Source organism: Lemur catta, chromosome X, assembly GCF_020740605.2.
Source record: "Lemur catta isolate mLemCat1 chromosome X, mLemCat1.pri, whole genome shotgun sequence".
Classification (NCBI taxonomy): domain Eukaryota; kingdom Metazoa; phylum Chordata; class Mammalia; order Primates; family Lemuridae; genus Lemur; species Lemur catta.
The window spans coordinates 8,022,229-8,041,965 of NC_059155.1; the positions used below are offsets into that span (position 1 = coordinate 8,022,229).

The window sequence follows — 19,737 nt, forward strand, 5'->3', positions numbered from 1 at the left end:
CCCTTTACTTGTCATAAATAAGTGTTGACCTCAGTTATGGTATAATTTTCAAGGCTAATTTACACAAAATTTCAAGAAAGGTAAATGTCCTCATAAAAACTAATTGTGCATATCATGAGGAGTGCATAATAGTAGAGAGAAAATATTGCATGGTAAAATGTTGTTACTTCTGTTATGATTGCTAAAGGTTATATGCTTTGATAATAAATTTAATTCTCAATCCTTTGACCTAAGAGGAAAACAAATTTCATGGAAGATCCCCCCAAATTCCTATATAGTGCAGATAAAATACAGAAATATTTTGAGAACACATTTTGGAGCACTGGATGGGTCAATAAAATACTGCATAGACTACCAAACGTGACCTAGGGACTCCCTGAAAACGTCAGATTAGGCTCTATTCTCTGTCAGAATACTGAATTTGCTTTGTTTGGTGACTCCTATCATCACTAATAATGCTTTGTTTTTTTTCTATTGTGTGCATCCTAGCCTAGATTCTCTTTCATCATTCTACAGTGGTCAATGTGGTTATTGTACAGCTTCACTTCCAATGAAAGCTGTGGGAAAAGAAGCCTCATACCACCCCTCCCCCATACATAAAAGAAGCCAGTTAAAAAATAAAAAAAGCACGATATTCAATTTGATCCAGTCAATTCTTGGCAAATATCATGTATAATATTTTAAGAGAGAGAGAAAAAAAGACCAGCAGAAGTGGAAGAAAACAGATTACATCCTAAATGCCAGCGAATTGCCAAAATACAAACTTGGATGGTAATTTCCAGTTCTCTGGAGGCACATCATCTACCATGCTGAATTCCCTGAACAATCTTACAAAACAACCCTGTTTACTCTCTCTTGGTGTGTGTGTGTGTGTGTGTGTGTGTGTGTGTGTGTGTACATGCGCACACGCATGCGCACGTGTGTGTGTGTATGTGTACACGGAAACATGGAAACTCACAAGTCTCTAAAAACTTTCTGCAATTATCTCTCACAGAATTACCAAACTGATGAGTCTGTTCAACAGGAGCTGTTGTGACTTCCTAATTTAACTCTTTGAGGGATGATTTGGATGGAGATAACACTTCTCAGAAAATAAAGCACTGTATTTGAACTCAGATCCCACCTTATCGCTGAGCTTGTGCTGCCAAGCAATTCCTACAATGTCTGGAGCTCTATTAGACTATAGAGAAAAATCTAGGGTTTCAAGCTAAACCCTTCAATCCACAGGCCTATGTAAAGGACTGTACTGTTCCGAGGTATCCTCTAGCCCATGGGTTTTTCAAAGTATGGTCTGTAGACATCTGGAGGGGTCCCTGAGGCCCTTTTAGTGGGTCTGTGGGTTAAAAATTATTTTTTATAACACTAAGATGATATTTACTTTTTCATTCTCATTATCTCATGAGTATACAGAGGACTTTTCCAGAGGCTACATGATATGTGATGTTGTCATCTCTCTGGTGGCTGAGGAATGTGTGATTCTGTGTTCTTGAGTTTTAAGCATTTCTCAGTCTTAATATCTGATATAATTAGTATCAATAGAAAGATCCCACACTCAAGAACTCCTTAGGGAACCTCAGTAACTTTTAAGAGTGTTCAGGTGTCCTAAGATCAGAAATTTTGCAAATTGCTGCTTTATCAAGATTTTGTTATTTCTACACTGCATTTCTTTCTAACTGATCTAGTTGAAAAAAATTTTTACCTTGTGACTATTATTGCTTTCCTATTTATATGGAGATTATAATTCTAAAGTAGATTGACCAAAATTATATCAAAAGCTTTAAAAAACATGTGGGCCCATGTTATCACTTGGGGAAGAGAGCTACCACACTTAGATGGGCTGACATCAGATAACTCAGAGCCCCACTCTTTAACAAGTTTCCCCTACTAAAGAAAGAGGTAGCTTCTGTTTTGCGGGATGGGGTAAGGAGACAATCTGAAGTAGGTTTTGACACAATATTATCCTACTGATACGAAATTCTGGTAGCGACGGTGCCAGGTGTATTCATAATCCTGATGCTGTCAGTTTTAAGCCTGAAGCCCCAAGAGACGAGCAGTGTTTAATACATCATCTCTTGTTAAATAGCAGCCACAGAGTTGGCGGTAGCCAGTGAAGCATTCCCTGCCGTGTAGGACACGCCAGTTGTCAATAAATAGGACCTGTGAATGGGCAAAGAGAGAGACAAAAAACATCATCAGAAGAAGGGCAGACCAAAGGAACCTAAATCAGAAGAGATCATTTAAAAGAAAAGCTTTAGGTTGTTCTCTGGTTACATTGAATGAGGCATTTTTCTTTTGAAATTAAACGGACTTTTGGAAACTAAGACGTGTATAGCCCTGTAGTAGGCTAAATGGAAGTTACAAAGGCAATAGTAGGTAATAGGCCCTGCACTCAAGGTGCTTCTGTCTCCTGAGTAAATGTTCTCTTAGCAAAGCAAATCAGGTAGTTGGTTTCTTTCTTTTTCTTTTCTTTCTCTTTACTTCTTATTCTATACTTTCTCAAAGGGTAAACCATTTCATTATGTTTTATGCTAAGCTGAAAATGTTCTTCATCCAGTGGAAATATCAAGATTTAAGAAAATGGATTCCTTAAGCTGGAAGGACCCTTAGGAATCATCTAGTTAAACCCCCTCATCATATAAATAGAGTCACTGATGCCTAGAGATGGGGTGGGGCCTGCTTCCAGGTCATTCAGCGAGTGAGTGGCAGGACCAGGGCCAACACCCAGGACTCTTTTCTCTTTTTCCTGTCCAACATATTGATACTGTGACTCACATATTAAATGAGTACCCGTTCTTCAACTGATTCAGTATAACGAGCTTACTTGACATCTTTAGAGTTTAGGACCCACCCTGCCAGGCTTTAGTTTGACCCAAAACTCATTCTCAGGTCTCCTCAACTCTACTGTTAGAGTCCGATGTGCTATATACCAACGATGGACGACATCATAAGGTACGGTATTGATGATAGCCCGGTCATAGTTGTTGTACCTAACATGGAAAAATGAGAAGAAAGATCTCAAACACAGGTTAAAGACATCTGTTGTTTATTGAACAATTTTATATAAGGCTTTCCCTATATTCACTACTGTTCCCAGAGATGAAGCAACAATAAGTCAATGTTCTCTCAGGAATATAAGATTGGAGAGAGGAACTCCACTGGCTGTTAACCATATTTTGTTTTTCTTTGGAGAATCTGGGGGTCGGGGACAGAAGTTAAGTTCCACTTGGTTTCTCCAAATCTAGGGTGAGATGTTTTATCTAAAGCACTTTGCATAGAGTAAATCCTTATTGGCCAAAGTTCATGGGACCACTGGGGAAAGCTCTGAGCTTTCTCCTCAGCAAGCTGAAGTGGACAAGAGAAGAGAGGTTGTACTAACAAAGCTTTCTTTTTAACAGGATGGCTGATACTTTCTCAAGTGTCTTTCTTTGTGGGAGATATCCCAGCTATAACCTAGAAGGCACCTCGCCCAGGGATCTTCATTCATTCATTCAACCCTAACATTTATATGAGCACCGGCTACGTGCTAGGCAGCGTGTCAGGCATTAAATATAAAATGATGAATAAATATAGCAGACATGATCTCAGTCTTAGTGGAGTTTACATTCTATTGAGGAATATAGACAATGAACAAGTAAAAAATGCATAAAATAAACAAAATAATTTCAGCTAGTTACAGATGCTATGAAAAATAATACTGCTATATGATAAAGAGTCACTGGGAAATCTACTTCAGATGGAGTGTTGAGTGAAGGACTTTTTGAAGAAGCGACATTTGAGCTGGTTCCTACATGATAAGAAACTAACAATGTGACAAGCTGAGGGAAGAGTGTTCCAGGCAGAGGGAACAGCAAGTACAAAGTCTTGGGGTGGAATGGAGTTTTACTGTGTTTGCATAACAGCAAGAAGGCCATGTGGTTGGAGCTGAGTAAGCAAGGGGAATAATGGTGGAAGAAATGATGTAGAGGAGGTATCCGGGGGCCATATCATGTGTGTATAGTCATGCAGGCCATGGTAAAGACTTTGGATTTTATTCTGAGTACTACGGGAAGCCACTGAAAAGCCTTGGCTAAGATAACAGATTTCTGTTTTGCCTGCGGCAAATTAACTTTTTACTGAAGTTAATTTCTCAGATGTGTAGAAAGCAAATATTTTCTCCCATTCTGAAGGTTGTCTATTCGCTCTAATGATAGTTTCCTTGGCTGTGCAGAAGCTTTTTAATTTGTGGTATACGTATACCATGGAATACTACTCAACTACAAAAAACAATCGTGAACTAGCACCTCTTATATTACTCTGGATAGAGATTGAGCTCATCCTTCGAAGTGAGGTATCACAAGGATGGAAAAACATGCACTACATGTACTCACCATCAAATTGGTACTAACTGACCAACACTAAGGTGTTGGTTGACACGGTAGTAATACTCTTGCAGTGCCGGTCAGGTGGGGGCCGTAAACCCACAAGTAACGGAAGTGGAGCACACTGTATGAGGGAAGGACACCCTTGTAGCCCTGCCTTGGGCAAGGCAGATGCATTACATGTAACCAAAATGTTTGTACCCCATAATATCCTGAATTTTAAAAAATTCTATTAATTTACTGAAGGTAATTTTCTGTATGTATAAAGCAAATCATAAGCTTGAAGAATTTTTGTGATGTGATCACATCCATATCGCCAGCACCAGAACCCCAGAACCTGCCCTTGGGCCCCTTTCTAGTCACGCTCTTTCCCCCAAGCTGAGGGTAAATACCATCTTGACTTCTATCACCAAAGATTGGTTTTGCCTGTTTATATAAAACTTTAAATAAATGGAATTACACAGTATGTACTCATTTGTGGCTGGCTTCTTTCATTTAATAATAAATACTATGGGCCAGGCGCGGTGGCTCATGCCTGTAATCCTAGCACTCTGGGAGGCCGAGGCGGGCAGATTGTTTGAGCTCAGGAGTTCGAGACCAGCCTGAGCAAGAGCAAGACCCCGTCTCTACTAAAAATAGAAAAAGAAATTATATGGACAGCTAAAAACATATATATATCTAGAAAAAATTAGCTGGGCATGGTGGCACATGCCTGTAGTCCCAGCTACTCGGGAGGCTGAGGCAGGAGGATCATTCGAGCCCAGGAGTTTGAGGTTGCTGTGAGCTAGGCTGATGCCACGGCACTCACTCTAGCCCGGGCAACAGAGTGAGACTCTGTCTCAAAAAAAAAAAAAAAAGAAAAGAAAAAATTAGCCGGACATGGTGGTGCATGCCTGTAGTTCCAGATACTCAGGAGACTGAGGCAGGAGGATCACTTGAACCCAGGAGTGTGAGGTTGTTGTGAGCTAGGCTGATGCCACAGCACTTTGGCCAGGGCAAAAGAGCGAGACTCTGTCTCAAAAAAAAATATATATATATATAAAATATTATGTTTAGGAGATTCATCATTGTCTAGCAGTAATTTATTCATCCTTGGTGCTATATAGAATTTGATTGTGTGACCACACTGCAATTTATTTATCCATTCTACTGTTGATGGACATTTGAGTAGTTTCCAGTTTGGAACTGTTACAAATAATGCTGCTATGAACATCCTATTACGTGCCTTTGATCAACATATATATTCATTTCTGTTTGATATAAACTTAAGTATGGAATTTCTGGGTCATAAGGTATGTGTATGCTCAGCTTCAATAAATACTGCCAAAGATACTCTTTCCAAGAGAAATATCTCTTTTCCAAGAGAAATATCTCTTTTCAAAGAGAAATACACTTATAGCACATTTCCATTTGGAATGTGCTATAAGTGTAAAACTCACATTGGATTTTGAAGGCTTGGAATAAGAAAAGATTGTAAAATAGTCCAGTAATGCTTAAATTGGATATATACAGAAATGATAATATTTTGGATATATGGGGTTAAATGAAATATAATATTAAAAATTTTTAAAAAGAGAAACAAATATCCAATGGTGCCCTTTTTGGACATCAGACGGTATTCATTAGTGCTAGATAGTACATGGCACAATAAGAACCAATATTCCTACTTTTCTCATATATAACATGAGCATAATAAACACCCGCTTAGCTGATCTCACAAGGCTACTGTGAGAATCAAATGAAAGAATGCAATAGTCCTTCCTCGAGGAGCCATGCCTGGAGGGAGAACAGAGTGAGGAAGCATAGTCTTCACCAAGGTCTCGACACCCATTGTCGCTTCCAGAAACCTCCAGTGCTATATTAGGCACTTGCACACATATTATTTCATTCACTACTTTCATCATCCCTGAAGGGAAGGTGTTATTAGCCTCCTTTTACATGTAAGGCGCCTGAAACTTAGATAGGTTGAACCTGCTATAGAGTTTATAAGTAGCAGAGAGGTTTTGAAATCAGGTCTCCCTAATACTTTAACTCATTGTTTATAACACAGAGCAGAAAAATGATCTTAATTCCTGTGTATGCTTGTTCATAAAACCAACTTTTTACAGAGTAAGAATGAATCAGATCATGCAGAACCTTGTAAGTCATGAAAGGCACTGAGGAGACTTAGAAGGATCTTAACAGAAGAGCAACAAGATAAAACTTGGATTTTAGAAAGATGCTCTAGCTGCACATGGAAAATGAATAGAAGGGGGCTCATGGTGGAAACAAGGACATGAATTAAAGGTTTAGCAATGGTACAGAAGAGAGTGGTCTCACTGAAAGAAGTGGCACTGCAGATAGAAATCCGGGGATGGTTTGAGAAAAATTTAGGAGGTACAGTTGATAGGATTGGTTGTGTAGTGTGAGGGAGAGGGAAAATCGAAAAATGACTTTTGGTTTATGGCTTGGGAAACTTGATGGAAGGTGGTGCCATTCAGTGAAATTAGGGAAACAAGTGGAAGAGCAGGCTTAAAATGAGTGGAGACAATGAGTTTCATGGTATCCAGTAGGCAATTGAATGCACTGGTCAAGAGTTTTGCATAAATCTGAGCTACAGACATAAATGTTGCTGTTATCATGCCTTTGGGTACCCTAGCTGTTTGTTCACTGAGGATAATTTAATAACTGTTTTTCATTTTAATGGTGTTTTCATTTTAAAAATACTACCTCTAATATCTGCCCCCTCCAAAATATAGTATCCTTTGGCTGTTGGCCTATTATTCCATGAGAATTATAAGAAGAATATAAATTATTCTATAATAGAAAACTATACAGTAGCAAGATTAAAATGTGGCATATCTAAGGATCTTAGAGATTTTCATTACATTAGAAGGCTAATATTTGGTAAATACATTACAATGGAGGATAGTTCTTTGGTACTCACCTGATCAAATACAGCTCTTTATTCCATGGGTAGATATTTAAGACTGGGCCAACCCCAATCATGTGGTTGTGACAATCTCCAACATTTTCAATATATTCATGCTTCAAAGGCACTTTGCTAAGGAGTTCAAATTCCTCAGGTGCCTTTTGAAGTACCTGTTCTGCTGCATAGAATCCATCTACTAGCAGTGTCCTGCCACCTGTTCCTTCATGCTTAAGACAGTGAAACACCTGAACACTAAGGAAGGAAAAGAAAACTCTGTTCAGTGGAGAAATTCTAGAAAATTATATATAAAATGATTACTGAATCTACTTGTGTCATTTTCTTTGCATGATGAAATAAATCTTATTTCCTAATTGCTTTTCCCTCATATCCACTTGTACTTTTTTTGTATTGAAATATTAATGTCACTAAAGAATTCTTCTAAACATATCAAACACATATTGAAGCCTGTACATGCTGGGCCCTGGGAATACAGGAATGAATAAGATACAGTCTCTGTTTTAAAGAACCTTATAGTCTAGTAAGAGGAGATGAAACAAATAAGTACTAATAAAATATATAATAGGTACTATAAAGTTGTATATGAGATATAGTGGGGCCACAAATAAAGGAATAATCTGTTCTAGCAGAGTGTTGTATAAAGAAATGTTTTGGAGAATGGAAATGGCTTTGCTAGTCTTAAAGAATCAGCAAGAATTAGACTGGAATGAGATTGAGGTGAGGAAAAGGCATTCCAGGCAGAGAAAAAGCATAACCAAAGATACCAATGTGAAACAACAAAGTATATTTAAGGAAGAGAAGAAGAAGTTCCTACTGGCATAGCACCGAGAAGCACAGAATGATTTTAAACTGTGAAACTCTATGGTCATATTAACATTTTAAAGAGTTGATTATGGTGCTAGTGTGGAAGATGGACTGGTGGGAAGCGAGATGAAAAAAAACACCATGGAGTCCCACTCAGCCACAAAAAACAATGGTGATCTAGCACCTCCTGTATTATCCTGGATAGAGCTGAAACCCATTCTAATAAGTGAAGTATCACAAGAATGGAAAAACAAGCACCACATGTACTCACCATCAAATTGGTATTAACTGATCAACACTTATGTGCATATATAGTAATAACATACATCGGGTATCGGGCAGGTGGGAGGGGGGAGGCGGGGATGGGTATGTTCACACCTAATGGGTGCTGTGCACCTGTCTGGGGGATGGACACATTTGAAGCTCTGACTCAGGTGGGGCAAAGGCAATATACCTAACCTAAACATTTGTACCCCCGTAATATGCTGAAATAAAAGAAAAATGAAAAAAAAAACTTGGAAAACAACTTGGATAACTGTAATAGTAAAAAAACATGTTGAGGGCTTGAGCTTAGAGAAGACCTTTGTAGAAAAGAAAACACACCTGAGAGATACTAGGGAGGTAGAACTGGAAGGATTTTATAACTTATTAAATATAAAGGATGAAGACAGGCAAGAAATTAGAATGACTACAGGTTTCTCACTTGGGCAACCTGAAAGATGATAATGCTGTTTACTAAGACAGAGAATGCAAGCAGATGTTCAATTGGATGATAATGAAGGAGTATCAGGGGATGAGAGGAAGAAGTTCGGGTTAGGGGCATGTTGAAATAGGTGAATTGTATGCATCTGAATAGGTTAACAGGGAAAGGGAAGGTTACAATTAATGGACTGGAAAACTACAGTAGAATATTCAAATTAATGAAGGGAAATAAAATCAGTAGTAATTTAATCAAATAAGCAAAAATAAGGAAAAGTAAACAATGAGTTAAACATAAAGAAAGATGGAAAAGATGAAAGGAATAGAATCAAAGATAACCTAACAAATACAATTAAAATGAGAAATGTCAGTTCTGGCCATGTTGAAATTTTTGTGAAACTTCTAGGTCAGGATTATTTAGTAGCCAGTTAAAGATGTTTAACTCAGAGGAGAGGTAGATTTTATGATTTATAGATGATAGCTAAAGCCAGGAGCATGGAAGAAGTCATTTGGAGAGATCATTTCAAGTAAGAAAAGAGAGACAAGGAGAAAACCTTGAGGAACAGTAATATTTAGGACATGGAGAGGGGAAAATTATCCAGTGAAGGAGGCTGAGAAAAATGGTCAAAGATATAGGAGGAAAATTAGGAAAGAAGGGATATTTAAGAAAAGGTAGTGGTTAATTATATGCCCCAGGGGTCAAGTAAGATGAAGGTACACACTGGATATGGCAATAAGTTAGTTGCTGGTGACGTTGGAGAGAATAATTTTAATTGGGGGGGAGCAGGGTTGGGAAAACTAGCTGCCCTATGGGTTTGGGGAGTGAATGGGAAGTGAGAATGGAAAGATATTGAATGTAGATAATTCTTTTAATAAGATTAGCCATGAAGCGGAGGAGAAAGACATGGCTGTAGCTGGAGGGAGATAGAGTCCAGGGAAGTATAAAACTAGAGAATTAAGATATGAGAAGTTGATAAGAAGGAGTCACTAGGTATGGAAAGGCTGAAGATAGAGGAGACAGAAATCCACAAGGAGGCTGGAAAGGATGAGATCCAGAACAATGATAGATTTAGACAGGGTAAAGCATATAGTAGTGAAGATGATGAGGATGATCATGACAATGAATAAAATGATAACAATAATAGCTAATATTTATTGAACACTTAATATATGTCAGGCAGTATTCCAAGTGCTTTAAACATATCATATAATTTAATCCTTAGAAACACCAATGGGTAGGCTTTATTACTAGTCCCATTTTACACATGAAGAACCTGAGGCACAGAGAAGTTAAGTTACTTGTGTAAGATCACAAATTTATTACATGTTCAGGTTGGGATGCAAATCCAGGTCTGGTTGATGCCATAGCTGGAACTCTTATTCACTATTACTATACTGCTAATCTACTTGGTCCTTGCTATTGATTAGAAAGGGTTAAATTAAAGGCACAGACAATTGTTTTATCTCCTGTATTGGTCATGAAGGGAAGAGCTAATCAGTATTTGAATCTCAGTCCTTGTCCAGCTGCTTCTCATCCCATTTCCTCTTTCTTCCTTTTGCATCCCCTAGAGTGAGGATGCAGGGTTATTGATCTCTTCATATATTGACAACATGGAGCAGGATCTCTAAAAGCTGTTTTGTTCTTCCTCCATTGAACCAAACATTCTTAAATTCTAAACTCTTAAAGGAAATCAATGTAACTATAATCAATTATATATTATCATCTTCTCATACAGTCTTCATAAATCCATATGTGCACTTACTTTACTACTATCTTTGTGTCTCAGGATCATCATGCATATGCAGAAGCAAGATCAACAACAATGACATAACCATGGAGGTGCCTCTAATAAGTAGCAAATATTAATAGTAGGAAAGTTAAGTATGGTATAGATCATCTTTGGCTCAAGAGCTTCTGATTCCATGTGAAAAACGTTATGTTTCAGTCATTCCTCCTCTCCAACTTCTTAAAAATCAGATTCCAATTCCTCTTAGTATCATACCCAAAGTATCTGTGTTTGCATGACTAACCCCTTTGCAACATGTTAATAGCTATATGCAAGAAAACTGTACACATTCCAAAACTAATGATTAGCCAATACATTTTTGGGGGTAATTTAAAATTACTTTAAGAAAAAATATAAATTTAAGAAAGTTAAGACTCCATTTATGTAGTAAGGAGGGTTTTCAATCACTTAAATGTTTTTCATTGTTAGAAAAGTTTATTGAAGGGTGTTATGGTTCATTCTTAATAACAACAAAAAAACCCATATACTCCAAGTAAGAGGGAGGGAAGCAGTAATGAAGATAAAATTTGTTAAGTATCACCTATGCAACCTTTACTCTGCTAGGTGACCTTTGAGTTAGGTTTTATCACCCCATTTTACATATGAAGCAGGTCTCAGAGAAATATTGGTCACCTCATTAAAATTTTTTTATTCCCACAAGTCTAAAAAAGACTAAACTAGGGTATTTCAAAATGATCATGTTTCTAGGGGAAGAGAAGGGAACAGTCATACAAATTTGCAGCAGCAGATATGATCTTGGTTCAAATACAATGAAAAGTGATTAAGAAACTACTCAAGACTATCACATATAAAGATACTACTCTGAAAAAGTCTAGTCCACCTACCCACAGGGCTCTTGAAAATAAGTAGTGTCAGTATGCCGATCCAGAGCTAGCTTGGTGTACGCCGTGTCACCTCTGGAGAAGTCTGAAGTGAAATACCACATCCTCCCATAGATGGTTTCCCTGCCAAATGAAATAAAGGAAGACTTATTAGCTATTTGAAATCTTCATTCTTGTCTTTTGAAACTCTTTCCAATATTTTCTTTAGTTACTCACAAATAACAATAGATTTTTTGGTTATAGATTTTCATCCGCAAGGTGAAAATGACAGTGGAACACACCAGTCTTGAAAATTCTGTCACTGATTAACATTCTAGGAAATCGAGAGGAAAACTGTGGAAATATAATGTATTCTGAAAGTTTAGAGAATCATCCCTCTCTGTTAATGTGCCTGCTTTTCATACGCTTCACATTCAAGGTGCTTTTCTATGCTCACCTTCCTTTCATAGAAAAAGATGATATGACTACTTCTAGAAGTGATTTTTAACTGTATGTAAAAATTTTTATAACTGTTGTCTTTATTAATATTCTTACTTTTTCCAATAATAGTGTTAATTTCCTAATATCTTGGATAATCCAATTTGCAAGAGTGACTGAAGAGTTTCATATTCTTCATGTGACATAGAAGTGATTAATGTAGATCCTCACTTATCTTTTGGATGTGGAGGAATAAGGAAAAGAGAAAAAGATAGTATTTAGTGAGACTTGCTGTACCATTGTTGTTGCATCTCTCTTTCAGGTATACATCATAGATTTTGATTTTGTAATCATTTTCCTTGTGGGTTCAAATCTGACTAAGGCCCATTTTATTTTTTTTAGCTTTCAGAGTTCATCTTATTCTCTGAACCCTTCAAGTCCAAACAGGAAATAGTCTTCCTTTGAAACTATAATCTCTAAGGCCCTCTCAATTTCACTTGAAAGTTTTCAAAGTGTGTTTCAAACTGACTGGCTCACAGATGCTATTGATTATGCTCTTCTAGTACAGGGCAAATGACCCAGCATGATACTTGCTGCACAATGAGCTATATCTCTGGACCTTATTAAGTAAAAGGAAAAGTACTAATTATAGTAAAGTAGGTTTATATCACATTTAACACTATAGAAGATCAATTTATATACCACTTAGAAAAGCAGAATGGTAATAAAAAGAACACTGTGTTTAGGATCAGGAAACCTGGACTATTTGAATTCCAATTCTACTGCTTACTAGCAAAGCAATTCTGGGCAAACCACTTTGTATATCTGAGCGTCAGGTGCCTCATCAGTAGAACAGGAGACAAAACACGCACTGATCAGGATTATTATAATGACCAAAGGAAAATAGTGGGTATGAATGTGCTGGTTAAACGCTATATAACCATATAAATGCTAAGGCAATATTATTAAAAACCAGTCTCTGAATCAAGCCTTAGGAATCATACAAAGTCAAAACTGAGTGATCTTTACATACCACCTTATTCAATCCTCTTTTGAACAGATGGGGAAAATAGAGGACAGTGGGGGGTCAGGGCTGTGTGTATGTGTGTGTGTGTGTGTGTGTGTGTGTGTGTGTGTGTGTGTGTGTAATGGACTTGCCTATTATCACATAAGTGCTTGATGGTAGAGCTCAGACTACTGCCCGGTTCTCTTACTAACAGTCAGCGCTCTTTCTAGTGTACAATAAATTTTCACTTCAAGGATCACTGGGCCAGAAAAATATACCTGTGGGGAGTTAGCTACACTCCCCGCAAAGAGGTTTTTCCTTCCAGTTGGGTCTCTCAGGCAGGGGTAGTTGCAAAGGATGAAAAAATAGTAGGAAACAGAAATAAAAGAATAATAATAATAATACACAGAGCCAAAGATATAGTTTATAAAGTAAAAGTTTATGAAGTTAGACAAAGGAGGAGTCTGGAAGGTATATATTTCTCCCGCGGAAAATAACAAAGACTGAAACTCCACACAGGTACTTTATAGGGTAGATACAGGCTCCCCGTTGCCAAGGGCAACGGGATTTACATACTAACAGGCAGTTTGGTTTAGGGTCAAAGTCTTTTAAAAGGCTACTACAGATCCTTTAACTAACTCTATCTAGGTGAACAATGAGTTACAAAATCTTCTTAGGGCAAACTTCTAAGTTTTATGATAAGGCTATTATTTTAGCAAAAAACAGAGACATCTTGGCTCCGGTAATTGTGTTCTTGGAGACAGAGAGGATCTCAGAAGTCAACATGAGCTGTGCCTTGTGCTAATTACTTGAACCACATGGTTCTGTCTGGGCTGGGCTTGGGCATTAGCATATCTATTTGATCAGCTCTCATCTCCGGTGGTGGCCTTTGATCAGCTCTGGCAACCTATGGCCCTAGGTGAAGCCTGTCTTGTCTTTCAAAACAGGTGAGAACCATAGGCCCAGCTTACAGCTGTCTCTTTGAAATGCAGCTGTTACTGACCAATGAGACACCCTTCTGAGGCCAGGCAGCTTTTGAACTAACACATTTATTTTTTCTTTAAGGCAAAGCCTTATTTGACTTCTGAAATCAGAACTTGTCTTCAAAAACACAGGGGGCATTTCTATAACTCAGTATTCTTAGGCTCAACATACACCAATGACTTTGAAGGCATCATTATATTTATCACATAAGTGTCTTTAGAGATTATAAGTCCAGGCCTTAAGTAAAGCACTGCATGTGGGAGTCCCCTTCCTTATTCAAGCCACAAATATTCTGGATTAAAAACAAGGGTGACCATATCTGTTACATTTATTTATTGTTGCTCATGCTCAAGAAATTATAGTACTGTGGATTTAAGGAAACTAATGGGTTACCTGATCAAGCTGATCCTTTTTGCCAACTTCTCTGTATGGTCTTGAGTGGGAGGGACATTTTCTACAAATGCAATTCCATAAAGCAGAAAGTTTTGCAGAAACTTCTTCAGTCCCTCCTTGGTTTCTAAGAAGCTCTGAAAATCTACAGATGGAACTTGAGCTTGCTGGTAGATTTTAGCATTCCATAATATTCTAGGCTGGATGACCTTTTGTTTCTGCCCTTCATAGCTGTTTTTCACCAGCCAATCCAAATCATATCTAGTCACATGACCATCTGGCCCTTTTAAGGGGAAAAATAAAAGACATTAAAATAATAATTAAAAATATTGCCAATAATTTATGACTAAGTCTTCAAAAGTAAATGTAACAAAACCAAAAACAAACAAATGGAACTTAATTAAACTAAAAAGCTTCTGCACAGCAAAAGAAATAATCAACACAGTAAATAGACAACCTACAGATTGGGAGAAAATATTCATAGACTATGCATCTGACAAAGCACTAATATCCAGAATCTACAAGGACCTCAAACAACTTAGCAAGAAAAAAAACCAAATAACCTCATTTCAAAAGTGGGCAAAAGACATGAACAGACATTTTTTCTAAAGAAGAGATACAAATAGCCAACAAGCATATGAAAAAATGCTCAATATCACTAATCATCAGGGAAATGTAAATTAAAAGCACAATGAGATACTTCCTTACCCCTGTCAGAATGACCATAATTAAAAAGTTAAAAAACTATAGAAGTTGGCACTGATGCAGTGAAAAGGGAATGCTTATACACTGTTGGTGGGAATGGAAATTAGCACAACCTCCATGGAAAACAGTATGGAGATTCCTAAAAGAACTAAAAGTAGACCTACCATTTGATCCAGCAATCCCACTACTGGGTATATACCAAAAGGAAGACATCCCATCAAAAAGATATCTGCACTTTTATTTTTATTGAAGCACAATTCACAATTGCAAAGACATGGAATCAACCTAAGTGCCCATCAGTTAATGAGTGGATAAAGAAAATGTGGCTTATATTATACCATGGTATATATATGATATATGTATATACACCATGGAATGCTACTCAGTCATAAAAAAGAATGAAATAATGACTTTTGCAGCAACTTGGATGGAACTGGAAGCCATTATCCTAAGTGAAATATCTCAGGAATGGAAACACAAATACCACATGTTCTCATATATAAGTCGGAGATAAACAGTGGGTATACATCATTATACAGAGTGGTATCATAGACTTGAGAAACTCAGAATATGGGAAGGTGGGAGGGAGGATGAGGGATCAAAAATTATCTGTCGGGTACAATATACACTCTGCATGACAGGTACACTAAAAGCCCTGACTTCACCACCACACAGTTCATCCATGTAAAAAAAAACTACTTATATTGTCTAAATCTATTCAAATAAAAAAAAAAAGGAAAAAAGAAAAAGAAATTCTGGACCTGAAGTATTCATCAAATGAAATATAAAATACATTTGAATGCTTTGACAACAGACTAGATCAAGCAAAAGAAAGAATTTCAGAACTTGAAGACAGGTCTTTTGAAATAATGTAGTCAGACAAAAATAAAGAAAAAAGAATAAAAAAGAATGAGAAAATTATTTGTGATATATAGGACACCACAGAGTCATAAAATACAGGAATTTTTGGTGTCCTAGAAGTTAAAGAGAAAACAAAAGTGATGGAACACCTTTTTAAGGGAAATACAGATTTTTTAATGTTGAGTTTTATTTTTTATTTTATTTTATTTTATTTTAGCATATTATGTACCGTATGTTGAGTTTTGAAAGTTATTTAGTCCTATTCCTAGTCAGGACCTGAAAATGTTCACCAATGTTCTTTTCTAGAAGTTTTATAGTTTTATGTTTTACATTTAAGTCCACAGTGTATTTTGAGCTAATTTTTGTATAAGGTGTGAGACTTTAGTCGAGGGTCTTTTATTTTTTTGCTATGGATGTCCAATTGCTCCAACACTAATTGTTGAATAGACTATCTATCCTCCATTGAATGGCTGGCACTTTTGCCAAAGCTCAGTTGTCTATATTTCTGTGGAACCGCTTCTGGGTTCTCTATTCTGTTTCATTGATCTATGTGTCTATCCCTCCACCAATATCACTGTCTTAATTACTGAAGTCTTAACATCAGGAAGTCATTCTTCCAACTTCATTCTTTTTCAAAATTGTGTTGGCTATTCTAGGGCCTATGCATTTCCATTTATATTTGAGAACAAGCTTTTTTATGACTATAAAGGAATCTTGCTGAGATTTTGACAGGAATTACATTAAAACTATAGATAGATTTGAAGAAAATTGACATCTTTAGTATGTCAAGTCTTCCAATTCATGAACATGGTTTGTCTCTCCAAGTACTTATGTCTTCTTTCACTTCTTTCAGCAGCATTTTATAATTTTTATCATATAGATCTTTTACATATTTTGTTAGATTTATACCTAAGTACTTAAATTTCTTTGAAGCAATTAAAATGGTCATTTTTCACTGCAGTTGCTGCATATTCATTGTACCTTCATAAAAATGCAATTGATTTTTGTGTATTCATTTTGTATTCTGTGACCTTATTGAATTCACTTATTAGTTGTAGCAGTTTTGTGATAGATTACCTAAAGTAGACTATGTAATCAGTGAGGTATCTGCAAATAAAGAGATATTTCCTTTCTAATATGCATGCATTTTATTTATTTTTCTTGCTTTATTGTGATGACTAGAACTTTCAGTATATTATTTTAAATAAGAGTTGGGAGAACAGACACTCTTGCCATGTTTCTATCTTAGAGGGAAAGCATTTAGTTTCATCATTAAGTATAATGTTAGCTGTGGATTACAATTTTATTTGAAGAGAAAAATAAAAGGTTCCAAAAATGCTTCCAAAACAAGGAAAAAAGAAAAAAGTAGCTAAAAGAATACCCAGTTTTGGAAAGGGGCAAATCATTTTTCACAAAATAATTGTTCTTTAGAAGAATACCCCAAAGAAGACCAAGTCTTCTGTCCACTCACAAGTAAAAAAGAGTGTGGTCTCATCCAGACGAATGGTCTTTGGCTTGATACATAAATCCACACTTGCAGTGTCCAGGTTGCGCTGGTGAGTCTTAGAGTTGTAGCAAGATGCTGAGCGGCAGTGGTCTCGAAGCCAGACATAATCAAAGCGCATCACAGTGTTAGCATATTGCAGTTCTAGGGAAAAGATCACATTCATCAAAAATATTTATTAAGAAACCTTAAAAAAATCAGTAGCCAGAAAATTTTCTTCAAAAAGTCTTCTACCAAGAAAGAAGCAAGAGCACTTGCTCCTTATCAGATATTAGAATGTGCTATAGAGCTGCAGTCCCCAACCCCCAGGCCGTGGACCAGTCAGTACCAGTTTGCAGTCTGTTAGGAACCTGGGTGGCACAGCAGGAGGTGAGCGGCAGATGAGCGAGCAATGCTTCATGTGAATTTACAGCTGCTCCCCATCACTCGCATCACCGCCTGAGCTCTGCCTCCTGTCAGATCAACAGCAGCATTAGATTCTCATAGGAGCACGAGCCCTACTGTAAACCGCACATGCAAGGGATATAGACTGTGTGCTCCTTATGAGACTCTAATGCCCAATGATCTGAGGTGGAGCTGAGGCTGTGATGCTAGAGCTGGGGAGCAGCTGCAAATGCAGATTATCATTAGCAGAGAGGTTTGACTGCACAATAAATGTAATACAATTGAATCATCCCCAAACCATCCCCATCCCTGATCTGTGGACAAACTGTCTTCCATGAAACTGGTCCCTGGTGCCAAAAAGCTTAGGGACTGCTGCTATAGAAATTCTATAATTAAAATGGTGTGATGTTGGTATGGGAATAGACATATAAAACAATGGAAGAGTATAAATGCCCCGAAATATACTTAAATGCATATGGAAATCTGGTATGTAATAAAGTGACAGTGAAAATCACTGAGGAAAAGAATTTTTAAATAAATGGTGTTAGGACAACTAGATAGCTATTTGGAAAAAGATAAATTTGTGTCCATATCTCATGTTTTCACCAGGTCACCAAGATAAACTCAAAATATGTAAGAGTTCTAAATTTGGAACATGAAACTATTCAAGTATTTTTTAAAAAAGGAAATATGGGTGGGGTACAGTATATACAGGAGGTCCTTGTACTATTCTGGCAAATTTTCTGTTAGTTTGAGGTTATACCATAATGAAAAGTTACAAAAAACATCAAAGACTAGGTTAATCATTTAGAAAAGGTAAATAAAACAAGATAGAATTTACCAAAGAAAAGAAAAATAAATTCTGGCTTAATACCATTCAGAAAAGTAAATTTCTGATACAATGAAATATAAAAATTAAAACAATATGTTGACAACCTTGAGGTAGCAAATGCTGTTTTATATGACACAAAAGCATAAAAGATGAATTTATCTACGTGAAAATGAAAACCTTCTGTTTTGTAAACAATATAAAAACAAACTTAAAAGACAAGTAATAGGAAAAATATTCATAACATAAAAGGATTAATACCCAGCATATAGAATAAATCCTTGTCATTAAATATAAAATCCTAACAGAAAAATGGGTGAGTGATGTCAATAGAAAGTTACCTAAAGTGACCAGTAAACACATGAACTGCCCTGCCCCCAGGCTTAGTAGTAATCAAAGGAATGGGTGTTGAAACCAAAATGAGATGCCATTTTATAACAATCAGAACAGGAACATTTTTTTTTATTTCAGCTTATTATGGGGGTACAAAAGTGGGGGGAGGGGATGGGTGTATACCTACTTGATGAGTGCGATGTGCACTGTCTGGGGAATCGACACACTTGAAGGGGAACACTTTTAAAATTTGATTAAAATGAGTGTTTTTAAGGATGTGGGGAAATACATATTCTCAAACATTTAGCAGTAGGAGTATAAATTGTTAAAGCCACACTAGATGGCAATCTGGAAGTTTCTATAAAAATAATAAAAACTGTGTGTATTTATTGTTTGACCAAGAAATTCACCTCTCAGTATTTATTTTATGGAAATTGTTACACACATGGAGGAGCACACAAAGATATTCATAATAGTGTTGTTTATAATAGCAAAAATATTAGAAAATAAGACTATATGTCTATCATTTGGGGAAGTGGAGGAATAGCTGAATAAATTGTGGTTTATCCCATTATAAGATATTAAGCAACAGTTTCCTAAAAATGGTGTACCTATACTCTTCCCATTGACTCCCACTGTCATAATCATTCTAAGGACAAGAAAACTAAGGTTCAGAGATGTTAAGTAACTTTGTAAGATAAAATAATCATTAGGTGGTAGAGCTAGTATATGAACACAAGTTGTACAACCTAATAGCTTACTATACTAATGTTTCCAAAAATGTAGCCTTGGGAATCTGGAGGTGAGACTTCTGGAAAAGCACAGTGAGGATCTTGGCAAATTCTCTCCCCCAAAAGCAATGATAAAACTGAACAAAACTTAAAAATGACCATTGTAGCACTCAG

General features: G+C 36.7%; 1 protein-coding gene across 2 annotated transcripts in view; it reads right to left on the minus strand.

Annotated features, from left to right (window-relative positions):
• Positions 1–634: 634 nt before the first annotated feature.
• TMLHE (trimethyllysine hydroxylase, epsilon) overlaps positions 635–19,737 on the minus strand; it is a 61,139-nt gene continuing 42,036 nt past the window's right edge. For both annotated transcript variants that reach the window (XM_045537942.1, XM_045537943.1), the window contains 6 exons: positions 17,254–17,430; positions 14,220–14,499; positions 11,423–11,542; positions 7,285–7,521; positions 2,849–2,987; positions 635–2,157 (listed from right to left, as the gene is read on the minus strand). In XM_045537942.1, the coding sequence (XP_045393898.1) occupies positions 2,026–2,157; positions 2,849–2,987; positions 7,285–7,521; positions 11,423–11,542; positions 14,220–14,499; positions 17,254–17,430 (1,085 nt within the window). In that variant the 3' untranslated portion in view covers positions 635–2,025. The remainder of the gene's footprint in view (positions 2,158–2,848; positions 2,988–7,284; positions 7,522–11,422; positions 11,543–14,219; positions 14,500–17,253; positions 17,431–19,737) is intronic.